The following is a 19,405-nucleotide window of genomic DNA, read 5'->3' as shown; positions in this document are numbered from 1 at the left end:
CTGTGGTGAGACTCTGAGAAGAGTCCCTGGATTCCTTTGCAGTGTCTGCCCTGAGGCAGAGGGAAGAGCTCCCAGCCCCAAGATCTACCTCCTGGGTCTGCTCATTTGGACGATGGCTGGGCGGCCCCTGCAGTACCATCCCTGGGCAGGCGGAGTGCCTGGCCCTCGGAGGTGAGCGCGGACAGGAGCAGCAGGGCCTGGCTTTGTGGGGACAGGCTAGGCTGGTCTGGGGAAGGAAGAGACCCTCACCCTCGACCTCATCCACCCCGAGTGCCGGGTGAGGGACCAGTGAGGACCCAGGAGACTCTAATCCTGCCCCTCACCCGCCCAAAGCTCTGGAACAGCCCAGGTGCCCTGCTCCATCCCTGTCCTAGGGCCTCCTATCTCCCAAACTGCCCCCCACCTGTCCACAGACCCGACAGATCTCATGAGAAGCTTTCGAAGAAACTTTCAGTGGGAACCTAAGCCCCTCCACCCCAAGCCCCCGGACTCTACCTTGATGAGCAGCTCTCTGCTTAGGGAGTAGTTGTTCTCATCTGAGAAAATCTCTGACAGCTTCTGAAAGATGCGGAGGCTGTCCCTGGGGGAAGGAAGGAGAAAGGAGGGCATGGTGGGGAGGGGTGCGGGGGCAAGAACATTTGAGGACCCAGAGACCCCAACTGCCTGGATGGGTGGTTTCCAAACAGAGTTCCGCTGGACCCTAAGGGCTCGGTAGGCCTGGAGGGGTGGGTCTCACGTGGGTCACTGGGGAACCCCATTCCCAGTCGACTGAGCGGCTCTGTTTTGGCTAGTTCTGATTTTAAGTGCACAGAGCCGTGTGGTTGAAGTAGACACATGAAAATCCCCAGCGTGGCTCAATCCAGTACCTGCCAGAGAAGGAGACCAGGTCCTGCTGGCCCTGAGACCCCGCCCCCAAGATGCGCTGTCCCTGGGCAGGTTCCAGGCAGCACCCAGCCCCGTGGGAGGCCCCGGGTCCACCCTGGAGCTCCTCCAGGGAGAAGCCTGCCCACCTGGAAACTTCTTCCCACGTCTTCTTCAGCCGGTGGATGGAGTTGCTCTGCAGAGCAGAGAGGATAGCGTACAGGGACGAGAAGTTCTTGAGGACCCGGCACTCCTGGGAGGGAGGGGCCAGGCTGTGAGGGGGGCCGAGCTCCCGCCTGCTCCAGCTTCAGTCCCTCTTAGCAGGGAGCCCCCCTCCCGGATGGGGCAGATGCCCCGGGAGGTGCTCCTGGGGTCGGATGAGATCAACCCAGGGGCAGAAAGGGCTCCCCCGGGCCCTTGGCGGCCGCGTACCCTGGCCACCTCGATCCAGTGCTCCACCACCCTGGCCCTGGCGCGGGCCGTCACGCTCCGGTCCCCGAGGCAGGTGGTGATGACGCAGTTGGCCACACTGTTGAACTGGGCGACAGTGGCACGGACGGTGGGAGCCAGGTGCTCCTTGCCCCTCTTGTCCCGCTGGGACCAGATGGAGCCCAGGCAGTGGTAGGGCACCACCTTCTTGAACAGCTCCTGGGGGCAAGGGGAAGGTCACCCGGCTCTGCCGCACCCCAGCTCAATGCCCACAGTACGCCCACCCCCGGCCCAGGCAGGGTCACTGGTCGGAGCTGGAGCTCTGGAAGCCGGGGAGGCGGCTCGAGCCCGGCCGGGGGAGGTGTGGGGAGGTGGTGTCTCTTGGTTTTGTTCCCTGCCCACTGCGGGCGCCCGGCACAAGGTGACCCAGGGTGACCTGGGCAGGAAGGAGAGGTGGCCACCTTCCCCAGTCCATCCTAACTCCCAGCATGAGATGTGGCTTACACCTGCCCATACCAGGTGGTGCTTTTAACCCTTGATCACGCCTCAGGCCTGTCCCCTGTCCAGATGCCCATTCACGTGGGCACTACAACCAGAGGCTGTGTCTGCTGTCTGCCACGGCTTCTAGCACGCACCAGGTGCGGGCTAAGTGCTGAAGCTGGTGAGGCCTCCTCAGCAGACGTGGGGGGCAGGGGGGACGGCCCATGGAGTGAGCGCCCGTCCGCTACCGGGTGGGCCAGACCCCGCCCAGCTTTCTAGCGTTCCACCTCATTCCACCCAGACACCGTGTGCGAGGGATGGGGCCCAGGTCCACAGCCTGAGGGGAGTCGAGGCCTTCGGGTGAGGAAACCTGCCCAGGCTACGCAGTTTGTCATGGGATTTGGGGCAGGACATCAGCTCTGGACAGGGCAGGGCAGACGCCTGAAGGAAGGCGCACCCCTGCCCGCCCTGCGGAGATGAGCTGCCTACCGCGTCCATCAGCGTGAACTGTTCTGCCACCAGGTCGGGCGGGAACGCCAGGAGGTGAGGCTTCTCCTCACCCAGCCCATTCTCTGCAGCCACAGGCGAAGGCCAGGAAGGCTCTGGGGCTGGAGCTGGTGCCGGTGCCAGAGCTGGCTCGAGGTCTGGACCTGGCACCGGCCTGGGTGCTAGAGCTGGAGCCGGCGCTGGCTCGAGGGCTGCAGTTGGCTTCAGAGCTGGAGCCAGAGCTGCAAAGAGGAGTGGAGTTCAGCAACACGCCTGCCTTTTTTTCCAAGACAGAAACCACACCACTGCCCTCTAAGACAAGCCTCAGCTCAAGAAGCACCCCAGGACGTCTTCCCCAACAGCGGTCCCCACGTGGGTGGTCTGAGGCAGCCTCGGGGGCTCCTGCATGTCCAGCACCGACCCCTCTCCTCACCCTCCGGCTCTGCCTTGGTGAGCTCTGTGTGCTCCAGCTGGGCCAGGAGAAGGTGGGCCCGGCGCTCCAGGTCGGAGCCGGGCATGTTGAGCTGCACATAGGCCACCAGCTGCTTGAGGCAGGGGAAGTCCGGGGGCTGACAGAAATCCTCGGAGTACTGGTCCAGCCAGGTGCCCAGGATGGAGGAGACGGCACTGGGGGCAGGCGGGCGGGCAGCAGAGTCAGGGGCCCGGCCTTTCCTTCCACGCGGCCCTCCCCTGGCTCCCCCATGGGGGCTGGGCTTCTGGGCCCGCCCCTGCCCCACCCGCACTGGGCTGCCAGGCAGGGGCAGGCCTGGCCGGCAGTCTTGGTACGAAGGGGCCCTCCATCCCTGGTGACCACCTCTCCCTTCCTCGGGGGAGCCTGACTCTCTCCTGTCTGCCCCCAGCCCCCCGGGCCCTCCCCACTGGGAAGGAAACTGCAGGAGGGCAGGGAGGGCAGTGCCCGCTCTGTTCATTGCGCTGGCCTGGCCGCACACAGTAGGCGCTGCATAAACAGGGGAGGCAGGAGGGGACGAGCAGAGCGTGCCCCCTGCCCGGCCTTCACGGGCCTCGCGCACCTGAACCGGAAGCTCGCGCACCGACGGCTGCCTTGGTCTGTGCGCCGGAGTGCGGGTCTCGTCCTCCCAGGGATGCTATTCTTGGTGATGGGGACGTAGCCGGCCCCCTGACCCTGGCTGAGCTCCCGTGAGCCCCAGCTGAGCACTCACACGGGCTGCGAGGCTGAAGTACCAGCAGCTTGCCCCCCACACCTGCCGTCCTGGGCCCCGGATCTGAGTGGGGATGGATGCTCTCAGGGGCCGGCTCCGAGCCCTCAGCCTCCCCTCTGCTCCCTGGGGACATGGGACCCCAGCCACAGCTCTCGGACTCCTTTCCTCCTGCAGGAGGAGCCCCCAGACCTCAGCCCTCCAGCAGGAATCACAAGATGTGTGGCAGCTGGGTTCTGCCCAGCCCCTCCCATCAGACCCAAAGTCTACTCACTTCTTCAGTTGGCCCTGAGGTCCGCCGTCCTCGCTGGAATAAGGGAGGATGCACCCGTATCTAGAGGAGGCCGTGAGGGCGTCACATCTACCGTACCTGCTGTGACGTCTAGTGTTACTGGCTGACCCCCCGACTAGGGTGGAAGCCCGGCAGGGCAGGGATTTTTGTCTGCACCGTTCACTGAATTAAGCCAAATGCCTAGAAAAGTGCCTGCACACAGTAGGTGCTTCGTATGTATTGCTGAATGAATGAGCCCAACCAGCACCTTACAGATGCCTGAGTGGGCCTGGGCCCTCAGCCAGCCCCCAGCCAGCCCTGCTCAGGCTACTCCCAGGAAGGACCCCTGAGACCGAATCTGGAACCTCCTTTACAAATGGGAAAAATGTTCTGCCCAGGGGCTGGAAGCAGAGAGCTTCTCCACGGGGAGAGGAAAACCTTAATTAAAGCCGCCCCAGCCCTCAGCAGCCCTTTCCACAGGGCCGGGCGAGGGGCCGCACTGTCCATGCTTATCCGACAGTCCTGGCAGCCCGGCCTTCACGTGAGCAAACTGAGGCTCAGAGAGGTAAAGCAACATTCCCAAGACACACAGCCAGTGGGTGGGTGGGGAGCCACTGTGCCAGGGAGGGGCGGGGCGCTCACCTTTGGAACAGCAGGTCCAGGACCCGCTGGGTGGTGGTGAAGGCTCGGTAGGTGCACAGGAAGATGGTGACATAGGAGAGGTCGCTGCCCTGGAAGGCGGGCACCAGGTGCTCCACCAGCTTCTCCAGCGTGCCTGCCTTCACGGTCCGCACCTTGCAGGTCTCATACAGGTTCAGGGCTGACTCATTTTCATACTGGGGTGGGACAAAGAGGGACAGACAGTCAGCGACAGCACCGTGGCCCACTAGGAGGGCAGGGGTTGGAACTCAGAGGAAGTCCCAGGCGCCCAGTGACTTCTGGATGGAGATGGGACGTGAGTGCCCCGAACAGAAAAAGGGTCTCAGCTTTTGAACTGGAGGTGGGGGATGATAAAAACTAGCAATACCAACACTTTCCGGTCATTTTATTAGCTGAGTAATTACAGCACCTTGCCGTATTAAGGGCAGAATCCCCGTGTTCCCTGGCAAAGCACCCCCATTCTAGAGATGAGAAAACAGAGGCTCAGCCTGGGGTGGAAGGGCATGGTATGTTAGGACCCAGAGGCTATTCAGGGCAGCACTGTGGAAATGGCTGCAGAAAGGAATCCCGTCAAGGTCCACGGCAGTGAAAGGCTGAGTTATGGTTGGTGACCAGCCTCCCTTCTGAAATGTTACGCATCTGTCAGGCCCCCGCTCTGACCTGGAGGGGTCATGGAGCTGTGTTCCGTGACGGCAAGGTGCAGAGAACCATGTATAGTAGGCTGAGCCCTTTTTGGGTTAAAAAAAAAAAAGCCCTACTAAGTAAGGTGATGAAAGCCTTGGAGAAGGTATGGAAGGACAGTCGTTAAAACCAGAAATACTGGGGCAAAATGCATAAATCATCCCAGCCTAACATGAAGTGGGAATAGCATGGAAGCATCTTTTTTTTGATGTTCATACATATAAGTGAACAGTGAACTATGCACTTGGCCCAGCCCAGGGCTGGACAGTAGGGGAGGTGTGGAGGCCCAGATTCCTTTGGGAGCAGGACTGGGGGACCCTCAGGCAGGAAAGCCCTGGGAGGGAGCCCAGTGGAGTGGCCAGGGTGGCCCCTGGGTCCTGGAGCCCCCCCAGCCACACTCACCCCGAGCCAGCGCTGGCCCTTGCTGGCACCGTGGGGCACCTGAACCCTGCGCAGGGAGACGGAGTAGATGACGCCGTTGACCAACTCTTCGCCGATGTCCTGCGTGGAGCTCTGCAAAGACAGCGCCCGGCCGCCGGGCGGGGTGTCGGGGCCCGCCTGGCTGTGCGGCAGGGGGACGCCCCGTGCCACTTCCTGCTCCCTGGATGAGGCAAAGCTCGGTGGCCACAGACACCTCCAGCCCAGAATGAAACAGGACGACAGCGGGAGGGCCGGGGGTTACTATCGGGGGGGCAGGCACTGACCCCAGGACGCCCCTCCTCACCCCACCAGCCGTGGCTGGGTGTGAACAAGACGTACCCACTGGGGTTCCAACGACAGCCTGCCTCTACCCGGGGGCGGGGGGTCTCCCCGCTCCCGCCCCCACCCCAAGGCGAGTATTCTTATCCGGTCATTTCACAGGTGACCACACAGAAGCCGAGGGAAGAGCAACCCATCCAAAGCCATGCCGCGGCGGGTTAACAGCAGAGCTGGGACCCCGAGGCCCTAACTCAGCCCACTGCACCTAGGGGGCTCTGGCCCCCCCAAGAAGATGCCTCCCCCAGGGCGTGAGGCCCCTGGCCCCCTCACCCTCATGTGCCCAGACGGCCCCCGCAACAGCTGCCCCGGCCCTGGAGTCAGCCTCCCGGGTCTGGGGCAGGTGCGGGCATCCTCGACGGCCACAGCCAAGGCCACTTCCTTCCCTTTCTGCTCATTCAGTCTTGTGCCTTCTTGGGCAAGAGGAGTTCCCAGTCCCCTGTTCGTCATCACGTGTATGGGGACGGCATGAGAATGATGACAGTGCTGGCGTCCGGGCTGATGCCTGGGGTTCCACAGAACTCCCAAACCACAGGACTTTGGCTAGGCCAGGAAGTGGGGGTGGGGGGGGGGATCATCTGGCTGCTCCCTGGACCCCGGGCAGAAAGACCCTTGTTTTAAGAGGCAGTGATCCCGGGGCTTTCCTGGTGGCGCAGTGGTTGAGAGTCCGCCTGCCGATGCAGGGGACACGGGTTCGTGCCCCGGTCCGGGAGGATCCCACATGCTGCGGAGCGGCTGGGCCCGTGAGCCATGGCCGCTGAGCCTGCGCGTCTGGAGCCTGTGCTCCGCAACGGGAGAGGCCACAACAGTGAGAGGCCCGCGTACCGCCAAAAAAAAAAAAAAAAAAAAAAAGTAAAAAGAAAAAGGCAGTGATCCCTCCTGCTGGGCAGGCTGGCCCGGTGGGCTGCATCAAGGCCTGCCAAGGTCACTCAGTCGTTGCTGCCCTGGGTTCCTCCCTCCCCACTGTAAGCTCACCCCGTCCCCAGACAGGGGCAGTGAGAGAGGGGGGCCTAGGAGTAAAGAGACAGACCTCTGAGAGTTTAGGGAGGAGGGGGGAGGTGCTAGCTGGCAAAGGGCCATCAGTCACATGGTCAATGCCAGCAGCTAGGATCACGGGTCACTGTCCCAGCTCGGGGTGGGTGTGGAGCTCACAGAAGGCCCAGTGGAAGTGCTGACTCAGCCTGGGCCCCACCGACAGCCCTTCCCTAAATCCCTCTGCCTAAGCTGGGCCCCTGGGTAGGAACCAGGTGCCCAGTGTCCTGTGGGCTGTACGCCCGGACATCAACACCCCTGGGGTCAGGGGCTAGGGAGTGGGGGTGGGGCGGGACCTCCTGCCTCAAGGGCTCTGGGAGGCCTGGGAGCCATCCTCCGGAAATCTACTTCCTCTGACCCAAGGCCGCCCTCCCACTCTGGGCATCGGACCAACAGGAAAGCCAGTGCAATCACACCGGGGCTCCTCTGACCCTTCACCTTCGGAGACAGCCAGGCGTTTCTTGGAAGTCAGCAGGGAACCCGCAGGTAGAGGGCCCTCAGCTCAAGAGCCCACGATTGGGGAGGTCCAGCCCTTCCATGGAGGAGGGGAAACTCCTCCTCCTGAGGCAGAAGAACTGAAATAGACGCGCACTGTCCTCCCCTGGGTCACACATCCTTCCCCGGCCTAGAAGAGGCCGCGGTGATGGGTGATGTCAGGGGCCTGCCATCCACCTGCGAGACCAGGGCCCTGTCCACCCACCCCTACCTCTCCTCAGGGGTCCTCGACTGCCTCTCGCCAAGGCTGCTGCCTGCCCTGGAAAGGCCCGTCCCTCTCCAGGGGATTCCAGCCACTTCTGGTCCAGCCTGGAGCCAGACAGTGCCCTGAGCACCCAAGTCACTGGCAGCAGTTTATAGAGTTCCCGTGCTGGACCTGCCTGACTGTGGGCACGGGACTCAAACCCCGTGGGAGCACACACAGCACCTGGCTCCCAGCGGGGCCCCATCAAGGCCTGCTGGACAGAAGCGCTTCCTGGCCAGGCCAACCAATGGGAGGCCTCGCCATCCCTGAGCGGGTCTAAATAGCGGCTCTGCAGTGAGCCATGGGCCTCGCTGGCAGCCGAGCAGCTGGCTGCCCTGCCCAGGCGTCATGTGATCCCGAGCCCTTCCCCCACCCCGAGGGGCCCCCTTCTGCCAGCCCGGTGGGGGGCAGGGCAGGACGCTGAGAGCCGCACATGCTGGGCCAGGGGGAGTCACCGCCCTGTGGCACAGATGGGGAGCTGCTCCAGCCCCGCGGAGCTAACCCTGTCCTCTCCGGGCCCTTCGCCGCAGCCCAGCAGCAGGAACAAAACCAGATGGTCCAAGCAGCGCAGAGAGCAGGCGCCATAAACCGTCGACCATGAGACAACGGCGGAGCGGGATCCAAAGAGAGCTGCCCGCATCCTGGGCACAAAGCGGCAGAGTGGGGCGTCTGCTCCGCACTCCCACCGCGCTTCCAGGGACAGAGGAGGACAGCGGCCGACAGCCCTGGCACCTGCCCCGGGACCCTCTGGGGCAGGAAGGGCTGGGCCCTGGCCCCCACAGGTGACCCATCCTGTTGGCAGAGCAGACAGCACCCAGGCCCGGGAACAGACAGCCCGTGTGGGCAGCACCAAGCCCCTGGGGATGCTCTGGCAGGGGCTGGGGAGCTCCCGGGGGAGGGTATGGCCGAGCAAACAGGAGATGCCCTGGGGGGAGGCGTCCACAGGGCAGCAGTGAGCTCTTAGGGGAAAAGAACGCCAGGTGGGTGGCTGTGTCCGCCTGTCCCGCCCCAAGCAGGTACCCACATATGTTCCCAGGGCCCGGGGACCCAGCAGGCAGCTGGGCCTTGCACACACTGCCCAGCCTTCCACCACTTGGGTCTGGAGCGAGGGTGGTGAGATGCCTCCAGGCCCTCGTGAGCAGAGGCTGGCAGAACAGGCACCAGGGTGCCCCACACCCCGCGGTCCCTCGGAGCACAGCCCGGAGCCCCAGGGACAAGGAAACAGCCTGGGTGACATGTTAGTGTGTCCCCTGATCAGCCTTCTTGGGGTGATGGGCCAGCAGGATGCTGTGTCCCCAACTAACTGCAGGCCGAGCCCCGATTCCCACAAGACAGAGTAACAGGGTTGCCGGGGGCCGATCCCACCCTTATTTCTGGAGAGAAGAGAGGGGACCTACTGGGCCTTTTCCAGCCCTGCCATCTCCCCGAGAAGGCGGCTCGTGCCTGCACACACGGGGGTGGCGCCTTCTCCCATCCTGGTGACCTCTCTCCTCCCACTCAGCTGTACATTTCCTGTGGAAGCTACAACTAGAGACCATGCGGGGCCTCCAGACCCACAGATGCCTCTGGCTGCAGACCGGCTCCTCCTCACTGGCCAAGGGCTCACGGAGGAGGAGGACCTGAAGCCACACCATGGTCTCCTCCCTGGGGCTGCACGTGGAGAAACCTGGTCTCACTCAGGCGAGGGCGGGGGAATGGGGTGGTGGTGGCCTCCACGTGCATGAGATCACTGCCCGGGGACCTCACGGCACCCGCTGAGCTGCTGCTCAGGCCCACTGAGTCACAGAGGTCACCCGAGGCCCTGACCCAGCCACCAGCCAGCACCCTGCAGCCCTGGGCACATGAGGCCCCTCCTCCAGGGCCCACCGGACCCAAAGGTACTGTCTTTCCTGCAGGGCTCTGGCTCCCAGCTCAGCTGAGCCCTGCAGCCCTTGGCCTCAGTGAGCCTGTCTGGGAGATGGGCGAAGGGCGGCAGGGGTCACGAGAGGGGACGTGAGCGGCAGGACCGGCTCGGCGCCAGGCACACAAAGCACCCAGGAACGGGACCTGAGGACGCTGTGGCTGGGGAGTTGACGATGGACAGCGGGCAGGGGAAAACCTCCCGGGAGACCTGCCAGATGCCCGGAGAGCTGGAGGAGGGCCAGGTGAAAGGCAGGGCGGGTCATCCTAAAACTGTGGGGAGGAGGGAACCAGGCCTGCGGCTTTCCGACCTTTTAGCCTTCTGTCTGAATGCAGCAGCCAAAACACGAGAGGGATCAGGGATCAGAGAGGGCTGCTCAGTCTCTCCGAATCCCAGGATCTGGGGACTGTTTGAATACAAAGTCGAGCACCCATTTTACAGAGGTGGAGACCAAGGCCCAGGGGAGATAGTCAAGTAGAAAGTGTCCAAGCCCTGGTTCATCTCTCAGATTGTGTGCCCTGGGAGGGAGAAAGAAAACACCAAATGTGCGTGGCCCTCCCGGTGGGCGACGGGGCGCCACCCTCGGGTCTGCCCCCACCTCAGGTGGGTGTCCTGCACCCTGAGCCCGAGGACATGAACAGACCCCCAGTGAGGACTCAAGGTCAGCCCTGGATGGGGGTGGCCATGCTCCTGGTCCCCAGGCACCACAGCCCAGAAGTGGCCTTAGTAGGGGACCACACGAGGTGCCTGGGTGGCAGGGCAACTGGGGAGCTCAGTGACCCCAGAAACTGCAGTTTGGGGACCAGCCTGTGCTGAGCCTCCAAAGAGGCTGACCCATCTCCCCAAGAACCTTCTCGGCCAGCCCGAGCCTGGCTACTCGTCAGCATCTAGAAGAGAAACGTGCCGCCTGTGGAGAGCAGGGACCAGACCTCAGGCTGGCCTTGCCCACCTCGTCCTCCTGCCCCCCCAGGACCGGCTCCCGACCATCAGGCCTCTAGGGGCCAGGCCTGCAAGGGGGCATGGCTGGTGACAGCTGAGGAGGAGGGTGGCCTCTCACGAGGTGGTGGAGGGAGGGCCAGCTGACATCAACCCCACTGGCCACAGCATCCAGCACTTGAGAGCATTTCCCAGGTGTCAGGCCCTTTGCACACTCATCACATTTAATCCTCCCGATGCCTCACTTGATGTGGCGAAAGCCAGGCGGGGAGCTCAGCCCCATCAGGAGCCAGGAAGAGGCAGCCGGGGCAGGGATTTGAACCCTGGCCCGTGACAGTCATGTGCCGTGGAGACACACCTAGGCCTCGCTCCACCGGTGGCTGCCACGGTCACAGCCTCAAAGTGCAGTTCAGCCCCTGGTCACACACATGCTAGAGGGAGGGAGACCAGAGACAGAACAGGCTTCCTCAGGTCACACAGCCAGAGGGGGGCGGGGGGGCGGGGAGTGGCAGTTCCCTCGCACTCGCACCTCTCCACTGAGAGGGGATTGGTCGGGGCTCCTGCCACAGGATGGCCAGGGCACCCACAGGCCTGGGGTCAGCTACGACAACCAGGCCTGGGAAGCACCATGCTGACCAGGCTGGCCAGCGTCCTCCTGGAGCCCTGGGCACGGGCACTCCCCTGGCACCTTGTCAGAAGACACAATCGTGGCAGCCACGGCCTGTCCGGCTCTGACGCAGTACCAGGAGCCACGGGGACTGCTTGTCAGGCCGCCTGTCTCTTTCGGTCCTCACCAGAAGCCTAAGCGGGGCAACTGGCATCAAGTCCAGATAAGGAAACCAAGGCCCAGGGAACGAGAGCATGTCTAGGGCTGCGAGGGGCTGAGCTGGCCTTCCAGCCCAGCTCTCTTCCCTCCAGAGCCCAAGCTCTGGACCAGCATGGGCGACGCTGCCCCTTGGGTCAAAAGGACATCATGCCTCCCTCGAGCCCGCAGAGCTGGCTGTGCCGGCATCCGGGGGCTCCCTGGGGAGGAGAGGAAAACGCCGGGCAACACGTACTCCCTGAGCTCCCAGAATGCAGGCCCCTGTGCTGGGTGCCCTCGCCCTGCTCACCAAGCACCCTTCTGGAGATCACGGGCTCACCCCCTCCCCCGCCCCCCGCTACAGCTGGTCAGGGGATGGAAACCGGAGGCTGCTCAAAGGTCTGCTTCTCCTGCACTGGGCTGCAGGTTTCAACTCCCACCTCCTCAGAACTGGGTTGGGGACAGTGGCTTCACTGGAGCCACGTGTCCAGGAACGCGGCACTTCTGGGCCTGAGAGGCCGGACGCCGAGCCTGAGGCGGGGCGGACACAGCACGGTGCCACACTGTGAGGGCCTTATAGGCAGCCAGCCCTCCACTGCCTGGGTAACACCTCCCCAAACCACCCCCACTGGCCTGCTCGGAGGCTGCAGGTGGCCAGTGCTAAGTCTCCTCCAAACCCTCCTCACCAGCAGTGAGGAAGGGCCTGGAAACGGCTAACTTCCAGGCTGAGGATGGGGCCCCAGTCCTGCCTGCCAGCATCTAACACCTCCCAGCACTGAGCCCCCACCCGCTCCTGCCCCAGGGCCATCCCGGAGCCGCTGGGGAAACAGCTCAGAGTGCCCAGTCCGGAGAAGTCCTCCCCGCCAGAGAAGGAACAAGGACCCAGTACCAGCCAGCCTGGCCCCTGAGGAGTAAAGCAAGAGGGGAATCCGAGAGTCCATGGGGGCCCAGCAGGTGGCAACCGGTCAGGCCCTTCGTGAACTTGACAGGCTGTGCAGCTGCTGGAGGTTGTCCCCTTGGAGCCTGCCAGGAAGCCTGGCTGGACGGGGACGGACGGACGGACGGACGGACGGACACACACACACACACACACGCCCCCCCTCCCTCAGGTCATGCCTCTTGGCCTAAGGCTAATGAGCCCTGGGGGTTAGACTGGAGCCCTGCACACTGTGAGATCAAGAGACCAGACAACAGGGAAGGAGGCGGGGAGGCTGCAGGGAGACGTAACTCCCCTGCACATCTCTGCTCTGCCCGAGGATCCGAGAAGGCTTCCTCATTTCATTCCACCCACATACACTGCGCTCAGGGCTTGCAGGCTCCCTGCCTGGGTGGGAATCCCGCCCCTGCCACTTACTGGCTCTGTGAGTTTGTGCAATCTAGCACCTCGGTTGTTCCATCTGTTAAATGGACGATGGATGATCCTGACCCCCAAGACATAATGCATGCAAACTCCTCAGCACACGGCCTCCCACCAATTGCTGGCTCATATTAGCTATTATTTAAAACCTTTAGGGTCCAGCTGTGGGCTTGTTTCTTCCTTGAAGCTCTCCCCAGTGTCTTGTGGCCCAAAGCACTTTCACCTTCCTCTGGCCTATAAGCACCCCTACCCTTCACCAAGCATGGGGACTTCTGGGCTGCCTGGGCCTGGTTCCGTTCCCCTAAGAGCTCCGCCATCCTCCTGGGGCATGTGTAATTGTCTCGCTGCGAGGTAGCCTGCTCTGATCCCTGTGGGCCCTCGCACACAACAGGCGCCCAGCACAGAACACGGCCCAGCTTCAAATCCTGGCTGCGTCCTCGCTGGCTGCGTGTACATTTCGTTCAGGGACTTCACTTCTCTGAGCTCCAGTCTCCTACAAAGTGGGGTCGGCACCTACTCGGGAGGGTTGGTCAAAGCCAGCTGGAACGAGGGGTGGTGTCTGCAGACAGTAGGTGCTGTGGACTCCAGGATTCCTCCTGCCTGGCTGAGGCAGTAGCCTGCACGGAGGCAGGGGCGTGGGGGCCCAGTGACCTCCAGAAAGCACAGAACTGTGCAGGCCGAGCTGGGTCAGCAGTGGCCTGGCTTAGAAGGACGATGATGAGCAGATGCCCAGATGTGTGAGGACATCTGGCAGCCCAGAGAGGGAAGGGCGGGGTGGAGACTTGTTAAGGAAAGGGGGACTGGGGAAGGAAACAGAAACTGCCTAGTGGTTTCCAGACAGGACAGGGACCACGAGCAGCCGCTTCAGCTCCGGCAGGCCCCAGCGACCAGGAAATCGGCCCCAGGATGGGGGGGGGGCGGGGGTGTTGGCAGGAGGGACAGGGACTTCCCCACCCCCTCCCCCAGCTCATGGTAAATGGTCATTGTGTTTGGTTTCCGGCAGTGGCCTCCTCTCCTGCCAGGACCCTGGTTTTCCTGCCCCAGCCAGAAGCTTCCCCTTTGATTTCTAAATAGCAGCCACGGCCTGGATCTCAGTGCTGGGGCCAGTGAGGACGAGGAGGAGGGAGAGGGGGAGAGGGGGAAAAAGAGGGAGAGGGAGAGAAGGCAGATCCTTGGGCAGGGGTAGGGCTCAGCTCTGCGTCTCCCTCGGTTCCTCAGGGATACAGACGGACAGACAGAGGGAGGGAGGGAGGGAGAGAAGCAGCTGAGCGGCCCACCCCTGCGAGCACGCAGGCCGGACCCTCCAGCACACAAAGCCCGAGGAGCTGCCAGACATAATGAAAGTCAGATGAGTGCTGGGCTGGTGTCAGGCCGCCCACCCCCACCCTCCCAGGGGTCTCGCTCCAGCCACTAATGAAGACCAGAGCTGTGGGTGGATGAGGGTCGGGGAGTGTGCCTGGCCGGGCCACCGGCCAAGCTCAGCAATAAAGGGTCTCCCCGGCCCGAGGTTCTCCCACCAAGAGCTCCCTCCACCCCCTGCCTTCCCCCCACTCTGGGCAGGGAGATGCGCTTTATCCTTGGGTAAATATGCATCCCGGCCCCGTCTAGGCACTGGGGACACACAGAGGCACAAGACCCAGGCTGGCAATTACAACTTAGCCGGGCCTAAAGTGACGAAGCGGGGATACCAAGGGGCCCTCTCCAGCACGGGGGCTCAGGAACCCCGCTGAGCCCTCTGACCCAGGAATGGCCTCTGTCCAGACCCCAACCCTGGATTCTGCCACCCTGGCCGCAGGGAGTCGGAGGCTGGTGCACAGTCAGGTAGGAGGAGGGGGGGCACTCCCCCCCCCCGCCGCTGCCCAGAGCACGCTAGACAGGAGTCCAGCCCTCACCTAGTTCCTCCAACCACATGCATGATAGGCACACCCCGGTTCTGAATCCTCCCAAATCCTTACAGATTCAGGGTGTCGGCGCATTTTCTAATCAAGCAGAAGTGAGTCACCCCTCCACCTGAGAGGCCCTTGTCCCAACCTACCCGCCTGGACACCGGGACCCACAGGTTGGAAGGCCTGTCTCCCCATTCCCGCGCTTTGAGCAGCCCGGAACATTGGAGTCCACTTCTGCCCCCAACGGGGGCTGTCTGGAAGGCCACTGTGCTCCCAACCGCCTCTGAGGATTCTAGAAGATTGCCGCCCTAATCACTAGTTCACCACCTGCATTTCGAAGCCAAACTGCCTAAGCCGGCCCCGACCTCGCCACAGGGACGAAATACGGCCCAGCCCTGCTGTAGGGAAAGGCACAGACGCAAACAGACAGCGACTGCCCGCGGGAGCAAGTCTACCTGGGCTGCAGGGGCGCGGGAGTGGCACACCTGGGCTCGGTGAGATCACGCACTGGGACAGATAGAGGGGGGCACGAAGACCCGGTTCTGGTCCCGAAACTGTTGGACCGGCTGGCGGCAGCCCCTCCGCCCACCTGGCTGCCTTGGGGTTGGCGCAAGGAGGGGGATTTCTGCGGAAGGACCCTCCCCCCGCAACCTCCGGACGGGGGGTGGTGACCACCACCACTGGATGTGGGTGACTCGCTAAGGACGCTGGGCCCCCACCCACTCCTCGCTCGGCCGAGCGCCGGGCCGGCCTGGCTCACCCACCTCTAAGCGCGGCAAGTCGGGGTCGAGCTGCGTGAAACTGTGCAGCACCACGGGGCAGCTGTCGGGGCCGCCCACCTCCAGGCGCACGGCGTCCCACACGCTGCGGCTCCGCCGGGAGCCCGGAAACAGCGGCTCGGCGCCGCCCGCAGGCCCGGCCGCCTCGGCCCACATGCGCTGCACCATGGGCGGCTCGCAGCGGCGCGGGCGGCCGGCCGGGCCGCGGGACCCGGGGCGGCGCGGGCGCGGGGCCGGCCCGGCGCGCGGCGGCGGCGGCGGCGGCGGCGGCCCGCGCGGCTCGGCCCTGCCTGCGCTCTGCGCCCGCGGCCCGGCCCCGCTGAGGTCAAGCCGGGGGCGGGGCCGGCTGGCCAGGGGCGGGGCTCGGGAGGCGGGGCCTGCGGCGTGGAGGGGCGGGGCCAGGAGAGGTGGGGGCCAGAGACGCCGGAGGGGAGTGTGTACGCCTGTGCGCGCGCAACCCCGCTGGAGTGATGGCGGCTTGCGTCTTAGGGGGTGTTCGTGCGGCGTGTGTCGTGGGGCTGCGGGTACCACGGTTAGGCCCTTTGTGTGGGTGCGTGCACGGGCCCAGCGCACGGGTTGTGTAGCTGTGTGACTTGTGTAAGTGTCGACGTGTGGCCAAGCAGTGGGTCTCCACCTCCCTTAAATTCCAGTTAAGCCCCTCCCTAGCTCTGTGGCCTCGGACAAGTTGCTTAACCTCTCTGAGCCTCAGTTTCGTCACCCGAGAGGCTCACAGTGGGTAACTGACATATATAGCACTCACGCTGCCGATGCCTGTGCCTCGCTGTGTGCTCCCGCGTCCTGGAACCGGGTCCTCAGTGCACGCGTGCATTTGGAAGTCCTGAGGGTTGGGGTGTGTATTTGGTGCGGGGGGGGGGGGAGGGGCCTCTGCCTGCACTGTCTCAGCCCTAAGGCCACCCTGAGGAGGTACAGGCAGAAGGGAGGCAGCAGAGGAGGGGCAGTTGGGGGAAAGGGGGAGAACCCAGACCAGGCATCACCAGGTGGGGCCTGCGCTCAAGAGTGAGGAGGGGTCCGAAGAGACAAATGCCAGCTGGGCACCTGCCACTGGTCTGGTCACCTGGGGCCACTCACTGGTGGCTTGAGTGCTCAAGGTCTCAGGGCAGCCTTCAGGGTGGATGTGAGGATGCTGAGGGCTGGGGAGGAAGCAGGGCTAGGGAGCCTCAGCTGCGCTTTCTAGAAGCCAGTGAGGACGCAAGTAGACAGATGAATGAATGGGACCCTCCCTCACACCAGCACACTGCCCAGGCCTGCACCGGCCTCAGCCCTCAGCCCTCACAGAGGCCTGCAGTTGCTGTCAGCAGCCCCGGCAATGCCACCAACCTCCCAAGAACTGGCTCCATACCACTGGGCCTCAGTTTCCCACCTGTAAAATGAGAGGGCAGGTCCAGACTACTCATTCCATAAGCATACCTTGTGCACCCACTGTGTGCCAGGCCTCAGATACCCATGGACGGTGGGGGCCCAGCAGCTCCCACCCACTTGCGTGCCCATGTGGGCAGCTTGAGCACCTGCCGGATGGTTCTCCATCAGGCACAAGGCAAGGCCTTGACAAAGACGCACGGAAAACAACTTGGTGATTTCTATTAAAGGCATTAAAAACGCTCATGCCGGGCTTCCCTGGTGGCGCAGTAGTTGAGAATCTGCCTGCTAATGCAGGGGACACGGGTTCGAGCCCTGGTCTGGGAAGATCCCACATGCCGCGGAGCAACTGGGCCCGTGAGCCACAACTACTGAGCCTGCCCGTCTGGAGCCTGTGCTCCGCAACAAGAGAGGCCGCGACAGTGAGAGGCCCGCGCACCACGATGAAGAGTGGCCCCCGCTCGCTGCAACTAGAGGAAGCCCTCGCACAGAAACGAAGACCCAACCCAACCAAAATAAATAAATAAATAAACGAATAAATAAATAAATAAATAATTTTTAAAAAAACGCTCACGCTATGAAAAAGAATGTGTATATGCATAACGGAATCACTTTGCCGTACATCAGAAATTAACACAACATAAATCAACTCTGCTTCAGTAAAATAAATTTGGAAAAAAAAAACGCTCATGGCTTTGATTCGACAACCCACTCTTGGGAATTAACCCTAAGGAAGTATACAGAGATGTGGGTGTGGATTTCTGTACAGCGATGTTTATGGAAACCTCAATTACAACTCTACCAAAGGAATCAACTCAAACACCCTATGCAGGGGCTTCCCTGGTGGCGCAGTGGTTGGGAGTCCGCCTGCCGATGCAGGGGACGCGGGTTTGTGCCCCGGTCTGAGAAGATCCCACACGCTGCGGAGCGGCTGGGCCCGTGAGCCATGGCCGCTGAGCCTGCGTGTCCGGAGCCTGTGCTCCACAGTGGGAGAGGCCACAACAGTGAGAGGCCCGCGTACCGCAAGAAAAAAAACAAAAAAACACCCTATGCTGACTTACTGTCAGGACCCCGTGTGCCATTACCTACCACAGGAGGACAACGATACAGGGAGATGCTTGGCTATAACTGTAAAGTCAGAAAACCACGATGCAGAGCATGCTTTTAGAAGCTGACATTCCACGCGTGCCACGCGTGCATGTGACTAGAGGGACCTATACTTTGCAAAAGGAATGGTGGCTATTTCTGGGCAGTGCTATACATTGTTTTCTTTTTACTTCTCAGAATTTGCTAATTTTTCTAAACTATTTTAGTGATCACACACACATGATAATAAACGCTGGGTTTTGTTGGTTGTTTTCATTTTAAAAGCAAGATGGGTAGATTTGGCTCGGGGTGGAGACCCCTAGGAGGCTGTTGAGGAAGCCCCAGGGGAGGGTGAGGTGGGTGGGACATATTTAGAGGAATGAGGTCTTCAAAGAGCAAGACAGGGGTGACCTGGACACTGGACACGGCCCGGGGCTAGAAGCTTCTCTTCCCACACTCCTCCTCCTGGGGCCAAGCTCTCAGTGCCCGGAGAGCCCAGCACCTGCCTGTTCTCACCTTATCTCTTTTCTCTGCTCCCTTTATCTCTTTCTCCCAGGGAGGGGCCTGGGAAGCAAGCTTGTGCCCATTTTACAGCTGGGGAAAGGGGCCCATGGAGGCCAAGTGACTCCTGAGTGCACCAAGGTCACTACCTCTCTGACCTTGAAGGTCAAGGGGGCCGGGGTTAGGGGGACCCAAGCAGGCTGGGGAGGTGAGGACTGGGGAGTTCCATCAGGACACAACACACCAACACAGTCGGCCCAGCTGCCTCCCATCCGACTACCTGGACATGGAGGGGGCGGTGGGGGAGGGGGTCCCTCTGGTTGGTGTCTGTCTGGTTGGTGCCTGTCCCCCTCCCTTCCTGGGTCCTGGCAAGCTTGTTTGCAGCTCCAGCTGCATGAACGTGCGCGCGCACACACGCACACACCCTTAGTTCCCAGAGGGGCAGGGTAGCACAGAAGCCAGGTTCTGGCACTGAAATACCTGGGTTTAAAGCCCAGCTCCACCGCTTTCTTACTGTGTGACCCTCCCTCCCCGCCAATGCCACCCACCCCTCAGCCCTTGGCCCCCCAAGAGTCACCTGATCTCCAAGGCACAGTTTTCTCCTGATTAGCAAAGGGAAGACAGCACAGGTAAAGCACCTCACCAGGGACTGCAACTCACTGAGGCCCTCAAGCACGTCCCCTCATGATCCTCCCCCAAAGCTGTGGGGTAGATCTCTTCCCTAGGGCAAAAGAGAGGGGGCCAGGACAGTAGGTGCCACCTGATGGATAAACACAGAGCCACCCACGAAGTGCCCTTGCCAAAAACCTAACCAGAATCCAACCAGGCCTCTGCATGGAACAACCTTTTGGGGGAATGACAGGGCACAGAAGAACATGTTAAACACATATAAGGATGCACCCCACAAATTCCAGACTCTGGGAATCTTCACAGGACAAACCACCCAGTTTCAACGAATACATTTCAGGGGAAAACACAAAGGGAAAACTGTAGATTAAAATAAAGGTGGGACAGGGACTCCCCTGGTGGTGCAGTGCGTAAGACTCCGAGCTCCCAATGCAGGGGGCCCAGGTTCGATCCCTGGTCGAGGAACTAGATGCTGCATGCATGCCGCAACTAAGAAGCCCGCGTGCCACGACTAAGACCCAGCGCAGCCAAAATAAATAAATAAATAAATAAATATTTAAAAAAATAAATAAAATAAAGGT

At 62.1% G+C, this 19,405-nt stretch overlaps 1 protein-coding gene across 8 annotated transcripts in view; it reads right to left on the bottom strand.

Moving 5' to 3' along the window:
* The window catches only part of RALGDS (ral guanine nucleotide dissociation stimulator), a gene marked incomplete at its 5' end in the record, with an annotated part of 47,914 nt that overhangs the window by 8,717 nt on the left and 19,792 nt on the right, over positions 1-19,405 (bottom strand). For 2 of the 8 annotated variants that reach the window (XM_081238210.1, XM_081238216.1), the window contains 9 exons: positions 496-580; positions 1,011-1,114; positions 1,294-1,509; positions 2,260-2,498; positions 2,690-2,883; positions 3,709-3,804; positions 4,348-4,541; positions 5,449-5,559; positions 15,219-15,401. In XM_081238210.1, the coding sequence (XP_081094336.1) occupies positions 496-580; positions 1,011-1,114; positions 1,294-1,509; positions 2,260-2,498; positions 2,690-2,883; positions 3,709-3,804; positions 4,348-4,541; positions 5,449-5,559; positions 15,219-15,401 (1,422 nt within the window). Of the gene's footprint in view, positions 1-495; positions 581-1,010; positions 1,115-1,293; positions 1,510-2,259; positions 2,499-2,689; positions 2,884-3,708; positions 3,808-4,347; positions 4,542-5,448; positions 5,560-15,218; positions 15,402-19,405 lie in introns of those variants that run through there. The other 6 variants (XM_081238213.1, XM_081238215.1, XM_081238211.1 and 3 more) reach the window with 5 other exon arrangements.

Source organism: Mesoplodon bidens, assembly GCF_964165515.1.
Source record: "Mesoplodon bidens genome assembly, chromosome: 6".
Classification (NCBI taxonomy): Eukaryota; Metazoa; Chordata; class Mammalia; order Artiodactyla; family Ziphiidae; genus Mesoplodon; species Mesoplodon bidens.
Note: the sequence above shows the minus strand (reverse complement) of the source record. Positions and strands in the feature narration are given on the sequence as shown.